This window comes from Buteo buteo, chromosome 4 (genome assembly GCF_964188355.1).
Source record: "Buteo buteo chromosome 4, bButBut1.hap1.1, whole genome shotgun sequence".
NCBI lineage: Eukaryota > Metazoa > Chordata > Aves > Accipitriformes > Accipitridae > Buteo > Buteo buteo.
This window is the reverse complement of record NC_134174.1, coordinates 58,737,502-58,758,295: the sequence shown is the minus strand read 5'-3', so window position 1 is coordinate 58,758,295 and position 20,794 is coordinate 58,737,502. Positions and strand designations below refer to the sequence as shown.

The window sequence follows — 20,794 nt, the reverse complement described above, 5'->3', positions numbered from 1 at the left end:
CTACCAAAGCCAAAGCATGGCATGTAACTATACTCTTCCAAATAACAAGGTGTAGTTGAACACAACACAAAGCTTGACTTACGAACTCCAGATTTTACTGGTTTAACAGTAAAGTGATTTCTAGTGTATTTTAGTTTTTCTTTTCAGCCACCAATACCCCCTGATATACCAGGCCAGTGTAGGAGGCAGATTCAGACTCTCAAATTACAAGGGCCAGAAGGGTCCATCTTTTTTTTTTTTTCCTGCTCAAACCAAAGTGCATTATCCTCCTTACATAAAGTCTAGGAATTCTCATAAAGATGTTATCTATTAGAAAGCTATTTAATGTGAATTTAAAATTAATCTTTACCACCCTTACTGGTTTAAATGCCATTTGAAGACAGCAAAGAGATTGTTTCCTATTTACAGTCTAGCAGTATCAACCAAAGACAGGTTTTCCCTCATTATTTCAAGATTAAGGCTGAAGTGTGACCATGTCAGCAGTTACTTAGTTTTCAACTCTAATTCAAGACCATAATCATTGCCGACTGCATGTGTGAAAGATGCACACAAGATGCTGGCAAAACTTGAGTGACAGAAGCTCAAGTATCTGCCATGCACCACACACAACACCTGCATAAGGCTAGAGAGCACAAACTCTTAGTGACATATTTCTGAAACCGTCTAAGCTACGAAAATTCAACTTCATTTAACATGCGTTCATCAAAATGCATGTAACTAATAGACCTGCTTGTTTTGATTCTGATGTGTTCCTTTGAATCACTCTTCCCTCATGTCTCCTGCTTACACAAAGAAAATAAGACTACGGGCTTTTTCTTTCTGCAGTATACAAATCATTCTGAAAATGCTGAGCTGCAGTTATATCTGTACATATTGGTCTCTGTATCTAATTATTGTGTGATGGTATGTACATTCACTAAAATAAACTGTACCCATCCTAGTCTTACCAGGAAGAATATCCACCCAAAATACAAAATAAAAAATATTTTCATAAATACACATTAAGTCAATAAACCAATAAGCCAATAGAAGCTAGCCTAACTTTTAAAGAAAAACAGTGCATATGTATTTAACTATATCAGGCTTGCATTGGAGATTTATTTATTAAAACAAAAAAGGGAAGTTATAATTAGCTGAAAATGATACAAAAATACGAACACACTTCACATTGCAACAGAGTCAAAAGCAACAGTTCGGATTTATTTGGGGCTATCAATGAAAGTGCTGCATTTTACTCAATGCATACTTCATACAATAAAGCAACTGACATTTATTTCACTTAATTTTTGATTGGTAGTCTTATTTGCCTTTTCAATTGACTATTTAAAACCTTTCTGTGAAATTAAAGATCTATATAAATGTAAATCACATTGTAAGAACAGTTTATACTTAACTGGTAATGCAGAAAAAACATTAACCTTTCCTAAGTGATAGATGTGTTTAATTTTCTAAGTCCGCCCTACCTTATAGAGTAAACATGTATATTGATGTGTCACACATTTTATATTTAAAATTTTAGCTAATTAAGGAATGTGAGAATTATTATATGCAGACCAGAGAACCACCTAGTATCTCCTCTCCAGGAAAAAAGTGCCCAACAGCAGATACCAAGAGGAGAACCTAAGAAAAGGGAAAAGCACACCCTGAAACTCCCCAAGAGCTGGGGGAAGATTCAACAGCGTGTGGCTCAGCGGCTTCCCAAATTTAGAAGCAACTGATGCATTTTACTTCTGCGCAATTGTCACGCTGCCCTGTGAGCTTTTAGCATCTACAGCAACCTGTGTGAACACTGAGGCCCAAGTGCTCCCCACTCATCGCATGCAGTAGTCTGCTTTTTACTGGTTTGAGGTCAACACCTCACAGCATTGCTCCATCCCTCCCCTCCCGCCGTTGGAGGAGACAGCGAGCAGTCACTTCCCACTTACCCTCTCCTGCCACTCACTATTTTCTAGCCAATTTCACTGCTTTACCTTTACTAAGTCTAGAACTGAAGCCAGCAAGAGCCAGAAGCTTCATTCCCTTTATGAGACAGCCATGAGAACTAGCAAAGGCTTGTAAATAACCTGAAAATAAGAATGAAGGATGGGAACAACTGCTTTCCACCTGATAAAGAAAAGGCCAAGCTTACAGCAATTGCCCAATACTAGCAGAATCTAATTAAAAATGTTTCATTAACAGCATAATCCAAGAACAAAACTTTAGACAAAAGCACTGAACACTGATCAGATCTCCTAATGTGAGCCTATGGAAATGGGCTCAATCCTGCAAAGTACTGATCAGAGCTCACAGACCAAAACACTAGGTCACGTGCTTAAATTTTAAGAATATGAATATTGCCATCAAAGCTGGAGCAGGAGCCTATGCTCCACTTTGCTCCATCAGAATGGCAAATAATTAGTAACATCAAACCCATCAGTCGCATATGAACATCACCCCTGAGCAGCGAGTGGAGCTGCAGGTGCTCTGCTGGGTCTTATCAGGACCAGTGCATTTGTCAGATGTTTCAGAATAAGACTGCTCCAGTTTTTACTAAGCCTGCGAAACTTAAAGTACCATTTTAAAGTAATTCCACTTTTCTACAGAAGTATCTTTACTAGGACTTCTAGGGACTTAAAGCTCTCAACCACAATTTGTATAACCTAAGCTGTACCAATTACATATGCCCAGTTCTGGCCATGATGCTTCATGTTTTATCAACTATATGTTTTAAAAGCACAACAGTGCTCTCAGAGGTACACTGGGGCTAAACAGATCAGAAGCCTAGTTTGTAGCACAATTTCGACCAGCAAAAATGGCAAAGCTGCTCCACATAATATTTGCTTTTATGAAAGTTGTGATTTCAGTTTTCGAGCTAGTGTGTCACAGCGAAGGGCCGGAGTATAGCACAGGGCTTTGAATATGCCTTATTTTCCTAACCATCTCTTAGGAACAGTGCCATGTCAGACACTGGAAAGTGTGTCCAGTGATGGAATTTTTTGTGCTTTTAAAGCATCATTTTGGAACATTTACAACTGACTATTCTTTTTCTTATTAAAATGTCTGTTGCCTTAAATGTCCATGAATATGGCACATTTGACCATAATCAAACTGCACACATAAACGCACAAAACTAGCAAATTACAAAACAGATGAAGAATCTGATTTTTTTAAAAGCTGTAATTCTGTTTCTGTTGAATTTCTTTCTCAAATAAGTGTTTCTGTGCTTTTAAATACGAAATTGTGAACACATTTGTACAGAATGCTAAAATTAAAAGTTCAAAGAGGGAACACTCACAATGTGGTATTTGCAGCACAGAATTTTCTAAGCAAGCTTGTAATCCAAAGAAATACTTTACTCCACCCAAAATTTGCTTTCTCTCTGTCTCAAAAGTCCAATCATTAATTTTGATATAAATGGTATGTTCTTTACTTTCTTTTATGTATCTTTTGGATATACTAGTGTGCCAACTAAGTATACAGAGATAAGACACTGTGAAAATAAAAGCAGATCATAATCCTCCCCACCCCCCAAAAAAGGGGGGGAGGATCTGCAGTTAAAACACTAAGCAGCTAAGATCCCACTATGATTTTGATTCTAGACTTGAGACTCTTGGAATGTGCTAAGCCGTTCCACAAAGCTCATTTTTCTTACAGGAAGTGATCTAATATACAAAGTACTTTACAATTTTCAATCAACAGAAATACAGATATGAATGTATTAAGCCAATATCTATAAAGCAAGACATTAGGTCACTTCCTGACAACTAATATCTAAAATCGACATTTGTTACTGCACGAAAGCGTGCTTATGCAGCGTTAGTTGAAACAAGAACTTTGTATTTTTACAGAGTGGGTATATTGGCTATGCTACCTCTGTAATCGTTGCTGATGCATAATCCCTTCCCTGCCACTCCCCTCTATGTCACCCTCCAACATCCCTTCCTCACAGCTCCGGCACATTTCAGTACAGTACTGTTAGTTAGAAAACAAGCCTTTTTTTCTTTTTTTTTTTCCTTTTTTTTTTTCTTTTTTTTTCTTTTTTTTTCTTTTTTTTAATTGGCAGATTCAGAAATCTTTCTGTGGTAAAACAAAAACTTGGTTAGATAGTCCAGCAGTGAATTTAAGAAGCATTTTGCAAAGGTTTGGGTTTGGGGTGTTGTTTTGTTGGGGGGGGGGGGGGGGGAAGGAGGGAATAGAAAAGGAAGGGGACTGTTCGTTTTTCAAAGCAGCTTGACAAAAACATCCCTCTCAAGAAAGAAACAAGCCTCCATCAAAAGGGTGTTTGCAGAGGAAGAGGGGACGGACCTGGCAGTAATGGAAGGCTGTTCCATAACAGGAGGCTCACAGCACATTAAATTTTTGTAACAAGCAAACGTGTACCTGGTCTGCGACCCCCACCCCAGCTTGACTGAACTGGGGAAACATTAACAGCACTGACATATTAAGCATACTGAAACCTGGCAGGGTGTAAATGTTGCAAGAAAAGCCTGCTGTGCCAAACGCCAGGTAGATACCTGTGAGTAGGGAAGAGATAGAAAGTGGAGCGAGAGATGGAGAGGCCGGAGAGGCTGTCCCGCAGCCGCGCCGAGCGACGCACGCCAGGCGGCCACGCGCCATTTACTCGCTGGGTTTTTCTCTGTACTCAAAGTCTCTCGCTGAACAATCCTAACCACAAAGCAAGCTGTAATCTAAAAATCAAGCCGCAACTTGCTTTAATGTTGAACCAAAACTGCGATGACTAAGAAACAAACCCAATGTTGCTGAACTGGCTATGGCTGCCTTTTCTGTAACATGCATAAATGTAGGTTGATCACTATCATTTAAACTGGAGTTTAAATTTTTTTCCCTTCAGTATTCAATTCTGGTTGTTTGTCAACTATATGTGGCACAAATGCCAATTTCTGATTTGAAGTTTTTACTCTAAACAGAAATGCTCAGCTACTACACATCGGTCAATACAAACAACATGTATTTTCCAGTAGAGCAAAAACTGAACCAGTGTAAGGTTAAAGACACGACGGCACGCTGCTGTCTCTTATTCATCTCTCTTTGGTGGTTTGTTGAGCTATATAGGATTGATATTCAGCTCAGATAAGCATGTAAAGAGACAGCTATATACATTTAAAAATAAGTAACTTCAAAAAACTATGAAGATGATGCAATGGAAAAACAAAACTAAGAAAATAGGCAGAAATCCAGTCCAACCAGGTATGAACCCAACTCAGTACAAACCACCTAAGCTTACAGTAACTTTCTGAAGAAATAGATGAGTCCAAACTATCTTGATTGCATAGTCAGCAATTTCCTGTCTATCAGAAATGACTTAACTGCTTAAGTAACTTTGTGCCTCTCCCACCCAAAGACCTTTCCCTGTAAGCAGTCTTGCAGCATATTACAAGTAAGATTTCTGTGGTCCTCTGAGAAGCTCAGTGACTGCCAGTCACTAAACAACTCAATAAATCCTACTACTATTCTGCACAATAATCAACAGTAGTCGTCTATAAGCCCTGACAATGGAAATCTCACACTTGCTTAGAGAATTTTACCCATAATTAGTAGTTTATCCAGAGAACTCACTTCCTAAATATGACATGTACACTACACATAAATTTTATTTAAAACAACTTTCAATAAGATTTACAAAATAGCTACAAAAATAAAGCTGTGCTTATGAATTGTGTAAGTTAGATGCAAATTCCAGATGGAATGGGATCTCCACAGTTTAAAAATATCATCAATCCAGGAAGGAAGTTTAGCTCCAGTGGATACTTCATCAATGTAAACTCTGTTCAGGTCAAACTTTCTAAACAAAAAGCTACAGTAACTCCACACTCAACAATTTACTGCTAGAAGAAAAGCTGGCATGTTGTTAAATGGTTCCTGACTCTTCTGCTCATTCACTTCACTATGAGTTAAAGTACATTAACGAAATGTTCAACATACATACTGTTTAGGTGATAACATTCATTCTTCCAAGTATGTTCTGGTGACAAATAAAAGCTTAAAATCATGATGGCCGCCTTTTTTGTCTTTTTAAAATCACATCATGCATCTTTCTCTGCCATCTGTTTAAAACGGATTTAATTAACTAGGAAAAGTCGTATTTTCTTGTTTCATGCTATATGAGATTCAGAAACCAACCAGGGCAGTGCTTATTTCAGTCTTATTCCCTATCTAAGTTGCAAATCCTCTGTATTTTATTGCATTAGAACATGGACTTTGTGGACTTGGAAGGTTTTTTTAGTCATTCTATGGAAAAGCATAAAATATACAGAATTGATTTAAAACATTTCTCGTTTTAGTTCTATTTTTCTTTAGCCAAAGGCATCAGTTAAAACTATCTGACAAAGTATTACCTTCAAATAAGAGCCTTTTAGCCTTTTATTCCTTTATATGCTCAGTTTCACTACAGAATGGACAGACAAGCTGTACATATTTATTCATAACCATAGAACACCTTAAATCGGAGTTAGAAATGATGGATTTTTTTCCTTATAACTCTCATTCTTAGATGCTGCTGCACTCGCAACACAGCTGGATTTCATGATGTAATTCAGAAAGCTAGAAACTACATTTAAGGTAACATGCATACCTTGCTTTTGATCTCAAATGTGAAGCTGCCTTGAGCTGAACACCAGTCATTCTACAGTCACCAACCAAATACTCATTTTTAAATTTGTTCCTCTTACTGAACATTTTGAAATAGTGATTTATTTTCTCTTCTCCAGCCTCTTCACATACCTATGGTTTCTGGCAGGTCCAAGAGCTCATTGTGCTGCAAGTCAAGGTTGGTGATCTGCGTGCAGCTTCCAATCTCTTCTGGAAGATGTTCAAGCTGATTGTGCGCTACATCCAGCGTTATGAGGTTACACAACTCACCTAAAAGCATACAAGAAAACCAAAATATCAAGTTCTTTAATGTACAGCTCTAGACAATGACTTCCACACAGAGATTAATAGAATCAGACAGACTTGGGGATAATCTGAAAAAAACTATTGCTACCATGAAGTTATACATATAAAACAAGGCATTACAGGATCATAATTTCATCGGTCAGATCTAAAACCTGATCAACAATTTTTAAAAACTCAGATAAAGCTTTTATATATTCTCTGAAGATATCTTACTTATTTATTGATTTTCTTCTGACAGTTCAAGCTGTTGAATAAGAGTACAAAACCTATACTTTACACTTGTTTCAAGCTGACCAGAAGTTTAAAACATCACAAAGTGAATTGTATTGAATTTTGAGAACTTGAGATCTGGTTTTATACCATGAATTACTTTCAGGCACAAAATCAACAATTAAGAGACAGCAAAATTATTTGGCTGACAATCTAGATAATCCACCCAAAGTCCTGAGTGCTATTTTTAATCATTTTTAGTCATCACAAAAAAAAAGGCAACTTATGACAAGTAAACTGTAAACCTATTTACACAGATTATTATATTTTATATATGCAAGCAGAGCTATAGCAAATAAAAGTTTGAAATAAAAGGCTTATCTGTTAAGCATTAAAAAAGATTGGACTTGCTTAGAGTTTAGAGCTACTTTACACTGAACTGTTTCATTCTGAATGTTTCACATTAAAGTACAGGTAGGCACAGGTAGGCTGCTATGTACAGCAGCTTCACCTATTTTAACGACAAATATACTGTGTTCTGAGCAATAGCTTGCTGGATTTAAAAAAAAAGTGTGTGGATGAATACAGGTGTATGCATTCACATTTTTTGCATCTGATGGAGGTGAAATTAATGCAAATTATTTGAACAGCTTTAACTCTATCCAGTAAAGATTAGGTCATTGTATTTGTGTATAAGAGCATGACTCAGTGAATCACAAATTTGGAGGAGTAGCAAATTCCTTTTGAGGAACAAATGTCTATTTTTTAAGCTTCAGTGTTGTATCTTTGACACAATCCTTTAAGGATTTTCCCACAGGCCTGCAGGACAAGTTTGGGCAAGTTCTGACCTGTAGACTGTCTACCCATGAGATCAGCAGATAATCACAAATGGTGATTTAATAAATCATACAATATTTCCGAATTCAGACTCTGTATTGAGTTGCAGGTATCATGTAGCCACAATACTTACTACCTATCATGGAAGAGTTGTGAAAGGCCACCAAAAAAAAAAGCCAACCCCAACAGCTTCATTAGCCTGTTTTTCTTAGATCGTTAATATATAACTGAACTTATTTCCTGCATTTATTAACCCAAATTGGGATTTTTTTCTAGAAACTAGCCAGATGGAAATGTAAAGGTGGTGCTTAAGCAGCTCTTCCATCACTGTGTGTGTCCCCCCTCTCAAGTCAGCATTCAAGTGTATTCCAGGCAACCAGGGTCAATAGTCAAACGTGCTGTATCCAGCACTGCATACACCACACATTTCAATGCCACTAATAAGCAGAACAAAGAAAACTTAAGAAAAAATTGAGCAAGAGTTAATGTTCTGAGGTAGGAGCCTCTTTCTGTTATGAAAACAAGTGCGCAAAGTGTAGAAGGCAATAGAAGGAGGAAGAAAAGCCTGAGGAAGACTTGAAAATCCCTCCCTTTAAACAAACAAAGAACCCCACAAATCTTTACTAAGATAATTCAAAAACTTTTGCACACTTTGGGGCAGTAGTTTTCACTTCATGGTTGCTGTTTTCATTTGTTTTCACTTAGACCGAAACCAATGATGTCAAATTTGAAATGTGGCATAAATTTCATTTCATCACACTGATTTCTCATTTACTTGACTCTTCCCACTCTACATCTGCTGAAGTCGAAGAAAGACTTGGGTTTTCACAGCAACATTTGCTGCACTTCATTTTTGCACCTGCTGAAAACTTTGACAACAGCAAGCTATGTGTTTGAAACAAACACCTCACTAGCTAATTCTGGGGAGGGAAAAAAAGAAGAGATGCCCATGTTTAGCCAATTAAGGGCCAGCTAACGCTTTGGTTTATTTTGGATAGCAATACTTAATATCATTATATTAAAGATGCAGGCATGATTTTTAAAAGCAACACTGATAAACATTTAATAAAAATTTTGAATGTTAAAATAGATTGAGGACTGCCCAATACATTTTAGACTTTAGAACTGAAATCAAGTGAAAGTTAAAGCCTTATCACCAAGTACAGTGACTTAAGGAGAGCAATTTCAAGAGATATTACAAAATTTAGCTTTTAGTTCGCATTGCTCAGTAAGGAATCTTTGTCTTGGGCATAATAATACTTAAAGTTTGACAGCATCTCACCAAAATGTTCTTTTTTCCCCCCTAAGGGCAGAAGGACAGGGGAGGTAAAGTACTGTTGGCTCTGAAATTCTTTCAATAATTTAACTTGGATTGCTGAGACACAACACAGAGTGTGCAAGTCAACAAAAAGCACTCAAGGCACATTTCTCCTGTTGTTCTCCATGACACATGGAAAGCATATCCTATATGCCTAATAAGGTGAAAAATGTTTTGGTGATGTGGTAGAGGCTCATCTTCACATGCAAAGGCACACAGAGGATCAGCAGTGGGTGGGAGAACCCAAATACTCCCAGGGCTGTCCCGGGAGAGCCATCAGCCCCATGGTGAGTGTGAGACCCATCACAGTGAGTAAATGGAAAGGCTCTCCAGAGCACCTCACAGACTGAGGGCTGTAACTGCATATGGGGCTTTAACATCTACTATGAGGTGCAAGGAAGAGCAACTTGGGATGGTAAGAATTGCTATGGAATCTTTAGAGAAGGGCAAAGGGAAGAATCAATGTGGTTTAGGAAGGACAAGAGTGGGAAAATAGAGGAATAAGGAAATAAGTGTCCAGTCCCTTACAAACCAATGCTGGTCATGCCCTGTGCCCAATCAGCACCCCCTGCCCCGTCTTCTCCTTAAACTCTAACTACTTTCCTGGGAGAGGATCTCTCTGTTCTGAGTGCGTGGAGATCTGAGTACCAGCAACACTGCAGTTAACGTGACCAACGCTACTGAAATCATCCCAGTACGTGGGACCAAAACCACTCTGGGCACAGAGAGCGCACTGCCACTAGGCCAGAGGCTAAAGAACAGGGGCAGCTCTTTCACCGGCTGACTGACGGCAGTGATTTACCCCATGAATGGACACACTGTGCACTGCACTGCTGCACAACAGCAGCTCTTTCAAAAATTATGCCAGTATAAACACATGGCATAAACAATCGATATAACGAATAATGATCTGCAAGAACAAAGAGGCCAAACTTAAGGCCATCAGCACAATGCTTTTCCTAGGAGCCAATGTAAAGCCAGCTTGTTTCAGTGACTGAAAGTGTCCATCTTATTGTCTGAACAGCGGCAATTGTACTGAAGGAAATGCTTTGCAAAAAAAGATGAAAATAAGTTTCACCAAGATACAACTGAAATCTGGCATTTTTGCTCAGCCAGGGCAAGAAGCATATGTCAAAATCAGGAAGAAAGTTTTCCTAAAAGAAAGATTTGCTCAAATACAAAAAGAAAACTGGCTAATGAGTGAGGATCTTATTCATATTAAAAGAATAAACAGTTGCTCTTTTCTGGTGTACTATATAACCTTTGCTGAAACGCATTTGTATTTTAATTGAACAGAAATACGCCAGCTAGAAATGTGCTGCAGCTCAAAATCAGCCTTACCCATAGAGCAGTTTACTAAAGAAAAACCCATTCCCATTCACCATGTGGACAACTCCAGCATCACTTCACCAAAGGACTGTTTGAACACCCAAAATCACTGGAGTAAAGCAGGCACTACTTCAGGGAAATACTAATCACAGGTAAAATGAACTAACTCTTTTCGCCACAAGTAATGGCCAAAATAGACAAATCTTAAGTTCACAGAAGTGAATAAAGGATTCTCTATGGACTACTTGCAACTGCATTGAAGGGACAAGCATCCTAAGGACAATCAGAACATAAACTAGGAAGGTGCTGGGATTTGTGGTTGGGTTTTGCCTCCCCCCCCCCTCCCTTTTTTTTTTAACATACTATATTGCACAGGGGCGGGGAGGGGAGGGAATTGAAGCTTAAAATCTGACAAGAAAGCAGATAGAAATTGCATGTACTAGCTGGCTTGACAATAAAAGATTTTGAATTAGAAGTAATGCCTATATGAAATACATAAAGTAGTTTCTCTATAAATATGTCTTCACAAAATAGTTACACCCTATCATGTAGGTTTTAAAAACTTACATTTTAAAAGGTTCTACAAGATAAAAATTTTAGATGATTCACATGCATTTTTCAAATAAAATAGTTTGTAAAGACTCCCAACCACCTTCCAGTTAAAAACATTGTTAAAAATACATCTCGACAATCCTTAAAAAAGGTGGGGTAAACAATCACCTTACTGTTCTTCTCATATGCACCGAGACTAAATGTTATAGTATGACAAAGCTAAATATACCTGCTGAAAAACCCCAACATTACGAAATGACTAATATTGTCTGCATAATGAGACAGAATTACAGTCCCATTACATGGCTAACCTTGAAAGCCTGTTATGACAAGAGGACCAAGTTACATGCCCTGACTTACATAACTCTGAAAATTCTTCTTGGCTATTTAAAAAACAAAATACAGCTTCATTAAATAAAATGTAAAAGTACACACGAATTAACAGTTGTATAGGCAGAGAGTATAGGTCAAGAGCAGAGAGGCTTCAGTGTCTCCTACCACTAATTCACTCAGTGGGCAACACTCTTGGATGGCAAGCACAATTTGTAATATAGCCTGTTTTCCACTGGATTAACTCCATGCCTGTCCATGCTTAAGCAGATTTAAAATTATGAAATCCTTCATGACATGATAAATCCTGGGCCAGATGAGACAGCAAGAGGATCAAGACTCTTATGGAAAGCACAAAGAAGGGCAGAATGCAAATATTAGTGGGACTTTAGGCTGGTGTGTCAGAATACTGGTTGTAAGCTAATTTGTAAAGAATAATTATCCAAAATCAGCAACGCTGGGAACAAGTCACAGATAGTTCCCATAACTTTGGTAGTTATTCATCTCTCACTAGGTTCTCTGCTGGGAGGGGGGAGGCAAAAGAATTTTTAGTCTGTCTTTAAAACTCTTTGGGGTAAGTGTCCTGATTTTACAAAAAAATTAAAAGCACTTTTACAGTTTCAGAATCTTTTCCCTCTCTCCGAGATTTCAGTACATCGCTGTAGCAGACAGCCTGAACTTTTTGCTGTGCATTACCAATTGCCCAAAAGAACAGTTAAGCAGTCAGAGCTATTTTGAATTATTACTGCACAACTATAACTTACACAGAAGAGTTACTGAGTAGAAAGAATGCAATTTTAATATGGTCACAAGTGACTTATGTACCAAAGTTTAAATATTCATATAAGTAAGAAATAAGCACAGTAAAATATCTAGAATTCGCAGAATGCGCAACAGGACCCAGTTATGGGAACCACTGAAAAACACGGAAGCTATGCTCAACTGAAAATAAAGACTCAACCCGGTCTAAAACAAGCTTCAACAAGACAGAACAGCATAACGCCTTTTATTTATTGTTTATAACTAAAAGTAACAAATACAAATAAAATTAAAAACATGTTCAAACAACATTTTAAACATGTAAAACATGTAGAAGAAACAGTCTTAGCAAGGACTCAAGGCAGGATTTGAGCTGAGCAGTAGAACAAACCAACAGGAACATCATGAAGTGCCAAGACAAAGGTGAAGTCTTGCACCTAGCACAGAATAACCCTGTAAAGCAGTAGAGCCTCACACCAGCCAGTGAGGAAACAGCTCTGCAGGGAAGGACCCTGGTCAGTCCTGGTGAAGCTGAACCTGGGGTCACATCTTGGATCCTGCCCATTTTCAGCGTGGAACAAGTGTGCTCACTCTCAAATAATAAAGGCTAACCACCTACCCGGCTGCATTAGCAAGGACAGCCCGAGGGAAGCGATTATTTCCCTCTGTTCAGCACTTGTGAAAGTATTCAAACAGTTAAAATAATTGCCATGTTGATATTAAAAAAACAAAAAACAAACCAAAAAGAAACCTAACACTGGACTGCTAACAAGCTGTCAGTATTTACTGGAATTACACTTGGGGCATCATCCCAATAAGCTCTGCAAGTAGATCAAAAAGGCAGGACTACTTAATCATTATCCTAAAGCCAGTCTGAAGGAAATGTAATCAGGAGGAATTTGACTAGCTGACAAGACGAAACTGCGTCCCCACAAGAGCTTTCACAGGAATCAGTACCCAGACACCAAAGCTGAAGCCGGCCAAAATCAAGTTCTTCACCCTTGCTGCAGCTCAAGAAAGCAACCAGAACTGGATCAAATAGGCAGTCATTTTCTCCGACTTCTAGGGAGCGGCACACATGTATCAATGCCTATATTTATTCCACTTCTGTTCACAACTTCATGCTTTTATCACATTAGAATACAAAAATAGAAAAATATTCTCAACCGCTGTGTTTGTAGACATTAGCATGCCAACTAAGCCCAGGAGCACAATTTGGTTTCCTTCAAACTGCTGAAACAGAGAAGAGGTTCTTAGATACAAATAATGTAAATAAATATTTATATTATCAGGTCTGCTAGAAAAAGGGGAAATGAAATTCAAAGCACCACTGAAAAGCTTTGCAACTAACAAGTCATTTAATAAGGAGGCACTATATTCAGCATGGAGTGAGCAGACATGAACTAACGCAGCTGCACACATCTGGTTTGCTGTCTATGCTACTGAAAACCAAACAGGTGCAAGTGTTATGAAAAAGAGTTTCAAAGTAGTGAAGAAACCACAAATGATCTAAATCTTGGGTAGATGGGGGAAGGGAAGAGCAGAAGAGAGTCTCAGAGACATTCCAAGTCTGGTGTAGGCAGATTCCCTGAATTACAATCTAAAAATAATTCCCTTGCAGAACAGCCCTGACCAGATTCTCCATAGAATAAGAGTTGCATTCACAGACAGAAAACACAATATTTGGAGTCTTAAGAAACTTGCCGAAACTACGCAAAAGTAATTTCAGCCATGTTGACAACATACTTCTATTCAAGATGTGTATGCTAAGAAGGAAAAAATACCCAAAAACTGGTATAAGATGCAATCTTGTCTTTACAAAGAAAATATTATCAACTTGATTGTGCATAACAATTCCTTCAACACAACACGGAGGAATGCAATAAAACTCTCGATACAAGAAAGGCAAATGGCTTAAGTAACAGCCTGCAAATGGAAGCATTTGCTTGGAGTCATCCCAAGACAGTTTATCTGGTTTTCATCCTTCTCGTACTGACTGTGACTCACCAAAGTGTTCACATTCTTCCATTCTTATCTTCAACTTCTTGATCTCAGTAGAATGGACAATTTACCAGATATGGTGATTAAGCTGGAGTCCACCTTGTGAACTCATTTCCACAATTATCCCTCCAGACTGTGTTTTGGCAAAGCTTCCACGTGGAAACCTTTCCATTAAGGTTTTATTTCGCGGATGCCACCGGAGATTCAACAGCCAAGTGAATAGGTAAGTTCTGCTTTTGCACTCGGTATGTATCTATATTCAACATCTGCATAACAGTGAACTTTTAGTCAAGAATAATGTTCAAAGCAAACTTGTGGACCTTGCTAAGGATGCAAAGTGTTTATAGGAGTTTAAAGGAAAAAAAATGGTCAAGCCCTTGGAAGAGGACTCTACTGAGAATTACTAAAAAGACAAGCTGCACCAGACTCAGGAAATCACTGATATGAAAATAGCTGGATCTGGGAAAGAAGTCAGGTTAAGCCTCATGTATATACACTTACCCTGTTTTGATGCAGAGTTTGCTTAGGGCTACAGTCAGAAGCAGGATACTGGGCAAGATTCACTCTGAAAATTTATCACCACTGTTGGGTAGGGCGCAAGAAGACTAGGTTCACAAAGAGCAACATAGAATAACTTTGCCATCAAGAAACTTGCATCAATGAATTCTCACCACTATACATAAGAACGTAACAAAAAATTGCTTCAGGAAGGTGGGGCTAAGCTGGTGCTACCAGGACTCCAATAAGCTACACAGGGTTTTGTGGAACAAGACATGGAAAGCAGGCAGAAAAGGAAGAAAAAGAGATTCTGAAAATATAATCCGACACATTTTCAATGGCTCTCTGCAGACAGTAACCCATCCTTCTTCAAACCACTTGCAGTGCACTTCACATGCTTTTATACAACATGAGCAATCCTACCTGCGAGGTTTCACAAGTGAGCTGCAGCAAGCCAAGCTGATTTAACAGGTCAGTGCAGGCAAAAGTGGCGGTCCTGCTCTCCCTGTTCCAGTTCATGCTTTCCCACTCCTCCTCCTACACCAGTTCCAGTCTTATCTGAAACGTCACTGTTTTCAACTAACTACAGTAACGGACAACAAAAAGTAGCAAAACCATTAATATTCTTCTGTTAGTTTAGTGAGATAAATCACCTCACCAAGGAACAGCTCAGATGAAGGAGGCAGAAGGAGCAGCTGGGAAGCTGTGAGGAGGGGAGCGGACACTGCCCCTTTCAGCATCATGAAGCTGTTACACATCAGCACAGCAATTTCAAGAAAACTCCCCCTAAGATTTTAAAAAAAAAACCCCAAACCTCAGAATATGTTTTCAGTTTAATGGATTTTTAAGTATTTTTAGATCTTATTCAAACAAATCTATTTATTTTTGAAAATACAACAATGCATATCAAGACCTCAGCTTACTATGCAGTCTATTAAAATCATTCCGATCACATTAAAAATGTAGAAGCAATATATATGTTGCTGCAAAAGCGTTAAGAGAAGTCCAATAAATGACTAGTAGCAATGATTTGCTAGGTACCTGGAGCCTGGATTTGCCAAGTTACTAAAAGAATGTCTTCTTTCAAAGTACAGATAATTTTTTCTTCATTTTTTGGTTTACTGAGCGAGTTCAGTTGAGTAAATCACTATTTAAAATTAAAAAACCTTCTGAATACTGAAAAGACAGGAAACCTTATTGTCATCATCCTACCTACAGTAAAGCAAGTGGATGCAAGGGAATGAGAGGTACTGCATTCTAGTGGGAAAAAAGACTAGAAACACACACATCTGTTTACTAACCACATATCATAACACTTCCTCTTTCTTACTAAAATGTTTGTTTTAAATGCAGAGCAACTTTTCCCCCAGTGTAGTCGCCTCATTTAAGTTTGTGGTGTTTAACTACTAAAGGCAGTTTAAAGCCCAAAATAGAACCAAACTTTAGATTACTTCCCAGCAGCTCAGTGCTGGGAGGTTTCACCTCTTCTAGGTTTTCCTCAAGACAATACACACCATAACAGGTCAGTTGTTTTAAAGCAGTTTTCAAGACCACTTAAAATCTGATCAATTATGTGTTTTGCAAACAATATTTTGTTAAATGTTTTACCTTCACTCAGGCTTTTAAGAAACATTTTAGAGTTAGTTTCAGGTTCCCTAAAAGGAATCTAACAAATATTAATACTGTATGCTTGCACAGCAAGCAGTAGATGTTCTAGATAAGCATTTCTAGAAACTTATTTTGAAATCACATGACCAGCAGTATAGTTTTTACATGTCATCTATCAAACAAGGAACACTACCATAGGATTAGAGACTACCAATTCAAAAATCTAAGATAGGAGAAATAACAAGGGGAGATTCTGATGACCTCACAGTCGTCTAAACACTATGCAGACCAACAGAATTTGCAGGAAACATTAACAAAAGACATGAAAGTAAAAGTCATAAAACCAGAGACAAATAAAAAGTGATTTGAAAAAATATCAGTAAAAGATTAAATTAGTTTGGCATAAAGAGTTAACAGTTTTCTACAAAAATATGGAAAATCTAGTTTATTCAGTCTAGTCAACCTAGACTCCATGAAGATGTCTGATGTAGTAGCATGCAGAAAATAACTAGGAGACTCAGGTGACCAGTAGATGTCCAGATACCTGAGGAATTGACTAGAACTTGCTATGGACATAACAGAACTAAAAGTAAAATATCAGCTTGAGTGGAGGTTACCTCTCCAGGACTCTTAAGAAACCACCTCAAGACCAATCTTGTGTCTTCAGCAATGACACAGTCAGAAAGCAAGGGTTTTCTAGAAAGCTAGAGGCACTGGAAGAAACAGGCAACTAAAAATAATGGAAACTGTATGAAATTTAGTAGTGTAAAAAAGAGTATGTTTCTACTAGGATCTCAGGGTTGACCTCTGGCAGAGAAGGCAAAGGGTGTATGTCTTACATGGTCACAAGAGTATTTGTATGGTAAGTCTAACACAGTTGCAATATGATCCAGATGCATGGACAGGGTTTTCTCAAGCACAAAGGGGGAAACTCTTATCTGGAATCTGGAACAGTATATTAAAACTAATCAAGCATGCTCATCATTCGAAACATAAGACAACACAGAAAATGGATAGCAGGGTGACAGAAGGAATGGAGATTTTATGCAAGACTAAACATTGTGGTCTGAGTAAGGGCTGGGAGAAGATATGACTGCTGTTGGCACATACAGTCGGAGAGCAAATGTAAGCAACAGAGGGAAACTGCTGCATCTAAGAACAGTGAAACACTACTGGCACAAAAATCAACTAGTCATAGACATATTGGGTGTTGGAAGAAAGGTCTCAAGTATCAAAGCACTTAAGACTCCAGGACATACTTTCAATTTCTTTCAATGAGAGTAGAAGGAAAATAAACTTATTTTATAAGGCTGGAGACTAAAGACTCCTAGAAAAGTAATTAAATGGGATGATTGCTTACAAATCAGGTGTCCCTTTATTTTAAAGCAGCAAGGTCCTAAAGTTGGAAAACCTTTTACAACTATACAGAACTGGTATTTTGTGTTCAGTGGTAGTGAAAGCCATCACAAGTCTCTAGCACCAGGGTAAGACTTTAATTCCATCACACTCAATGCTGGCTCTTTGAGGGAACAGTAGCAATACCTGATCTTTCAAGCTGAAGTTTGGGTGTTTAATTTTATTTTTTTTTTCCTGTCCAGGGCAACCTTTTGTAGCAAAAAGACAAAGTAAAGAAAACCCAGGATTCTTCACTTAGTTGCCCACCAGATTAGCAACATGAACACATAGAAGCTAACTGCTGCAAGACTCTTCCTTACTGGACAAGTCAGCAGGTTACATAAGCTTTGAATTTTTAAAAATATGAACAAGCACACTAGCTTACCACCAGACATGTGAGCCTTAGGCCTTAGAACAATGGGGTATTTTCAAAAAGAATTTGAAATGCTCTGCATGATATTGCTTTATAAAAGATAATGGCCTCATTTTACTTCCCGCTTTGCAGCAACAAAAATTTCTGTGTTACTTAGTGTTTGCTTGTATATAGTATTTAGGAACTGCATTATAAATGTACAAGGGATTAAAATCATTGAGACTTAAAAGGCAAGGTTTTTTTAAAGTGCACATGTAAAATACAGAGAAATAACAAGTGTTTAAAGAAACAGAGAAATTCCATTGGAAAGTAAGAAGTACATTTCCCAGCAGTTTCATTTTTCAGCTGTGTTTCCAACTCAAACATTTGATCTTTGTGCTAGAACAAAGATACATGAAAGTGAGTGAGTAGAAATCAATTACAAAAGTGAAACTATCTTGTCTGGTTTTGCTATTTGAGGAATAAGGTTTTCAAATGCCTGTTCTGTATGTCTTGGCAGTTAAAGTTATTTGTGTTACTTAAACTTAGAAATCCTTTAATTAATTTATTTTTCAGCCAATTCAATTCCAGGCAACCTAATCAAAGAAATTTACTTCGATCAAAAAAGGATGTTGTTGAACATAGCGATTTCGCTTTGAAATTCTTCATAAGGGTGACAGTCGTCTTGCATTTGTGCTTCTAAAATGCCTCCCACAATGAGGTGCTGACCCGTAACAAGGAACATGGGCATTATCACAATACAAATAAAGGCATGACTAACTGCTGGATACGACGACAGAAGTAAAGTAGTTAATGTTCTCAAGCTAGGGTCTGATAAAGAACCGAGAACACTGCCTGTATGCATATCAAGACATGAATAAAAAAAAAATACAAGAAAGAAGCAAGTCACATATATTCCTTCATGATACATATATCTACTAAATTTCTCCATGAAACTGTTACACATGATCTCTTCCAAGACTATTGTGAACAAACACATACAGAAATTACATGCTTTAATGTAAACTTAACTGTAAGAATTCAACAAGCAAAATAGCTAAGAAACGAAGAGGTTCCAACAGCAACAATGTCTGCAGTATCAAACACACCTACAACAAGTTTCTAAAGGGCAACACCAAACACCGGAATGCAACATCTCACAAAAGTTTCTTCTTCACACACTAGTATTAATTTAAATTTATGCAGTACTAGCCCCAGTTGAACCTCAGAAGCTGACTCTTTGCTAGATTACATTTAATAACTGAGCCACAAACAGACCCAGGTGAAGTACTGACAATTGTGTAATACAGCTCAACAAGCTAAATCAACCACAATTTCTTCAACATATGTGGAAAAAAGCAGTATGTTGGGTTTGGGGATTTTTTGGCAAACATCAGCCCCATGGTTTTCAGTATGATTCTTTGATTACTAAAAGATTCAAAGAGGCTGTTGGACTTAAACTGCAGTGTCAAAATAGGTCAAAATTATAATTCCTTAGTTCTCCCAGGAGAAATTCCCAGGACTGCAGAGATGTTCGTGCCAACTCAAAAATCATGTTGATCAGAAAACATACTACATTAACCATTTAATTTTTGCCTAGCAAAAAAGTGTTTCTGTGGCTAGAGTAGAATCCATTCCAATAGCTGCTACGGGGAGCCAAAGACTCAGACCAACAGCCAACAGCCTCACTACATTTCTTCACTCCTGTTATCATGTACAGAAGCTGTCTGTACCAGACATTGCGGGTAACGTGATTAGAGGTTTCAGACGTGCCCAGGAGTTCCTGTCATCAAGAACATGTTATCTTATGTATCTTTCCTATCGAGGTGCAGAAGAAAGAGGCAAACACTGCTGGTTTGAAAAACATCTACTAGGGATCCAAACAAGAGCATTTCCCAGGCTTTGCAAAATTAGTGAGCATAGAGGCCAACTTCAGTAATACTTAACATACTCACGCACTGGCTTGGTTAACAGGAAAAAGTCCCACATCACCTTTTAAAAACAGGGCACAGGAATTATTACTCACAGTATTACAAGGGCTTTTACAAGTTTTTTTTCCACACTTGAAGAAAGTCGAAGCAGTTTCTTAACTGCATGAAGTTTATGTTTCCCCACCCCCTAAAGGGACTAAGCTATGCTTGCATTTTAAAAACTGGTGATACACAGAAAAAAAACCACTGATGACAGAATCTCCCTTTTATGAGGCACATACGTTGTGCAAATATTGCTTGAAAACAGTGTGATAAAGAGATGTTTTCCATGAATCACAACCTATTAGGAACAACTTAGGAGTTCTTGATACACAGCTATTCCAGCACATTTTTTGTAATAAACTATTTAAATTAATAAGCCACTTCCATACTATTTCACCATCTTTCAAACTTTTGTAACGGCGTTTGTAAAAACAAATATTACTCATTAAAAAGTCATAAGAATCATCAGCCATGCATATAACTTTTGGTCACTTTATATTAAGAATCCATGTATTAATACATTCGTGACTTATAAAAGGTAGAGGCTTTCACAAATCATTAACCTGCATTATTAACTGTTAGAGCATCCAACAGCTTGCTCATGGTAATAGCATGTAGCTACCCATTCTACCTTGTATTACTGTGGTCACACCCCTCTGTAACATGCCCATAATGTGTTTATAACTTGCAACAGTTCATAAATGATTTATAAAGAAATCTTAAAATGAAATATGCCCC

General features: G+C 37.8%; 1 protein-coding gene across 4 annotated transcripts in view; it reads right to left on the bottom strand.

Moving 5' to 3' along the window:
* The window catches only part of SHOC2 (SHOC2 leucine rich repeat scaffold protein), a 70,559-nt gene that overhangs the window by 20,908 nt on the left and 28,857 nt on the right, over positions 1-20,794 (bottom strand). For all 4 annotated transcript variants that reach the window (XM_075026374.1, XM_075026377.1, XM_075026373.1 and 1 more), the window contains exon 3: positions 6,721-6,858. In XM_075026374.1, the coding sequence (XP_074882475.1) occupies positions 6,721-6,858 (138 nt within the window). The remainder of the gene's footprint in view (positions 1-6,720; positions 6,859-20,794) is intronic.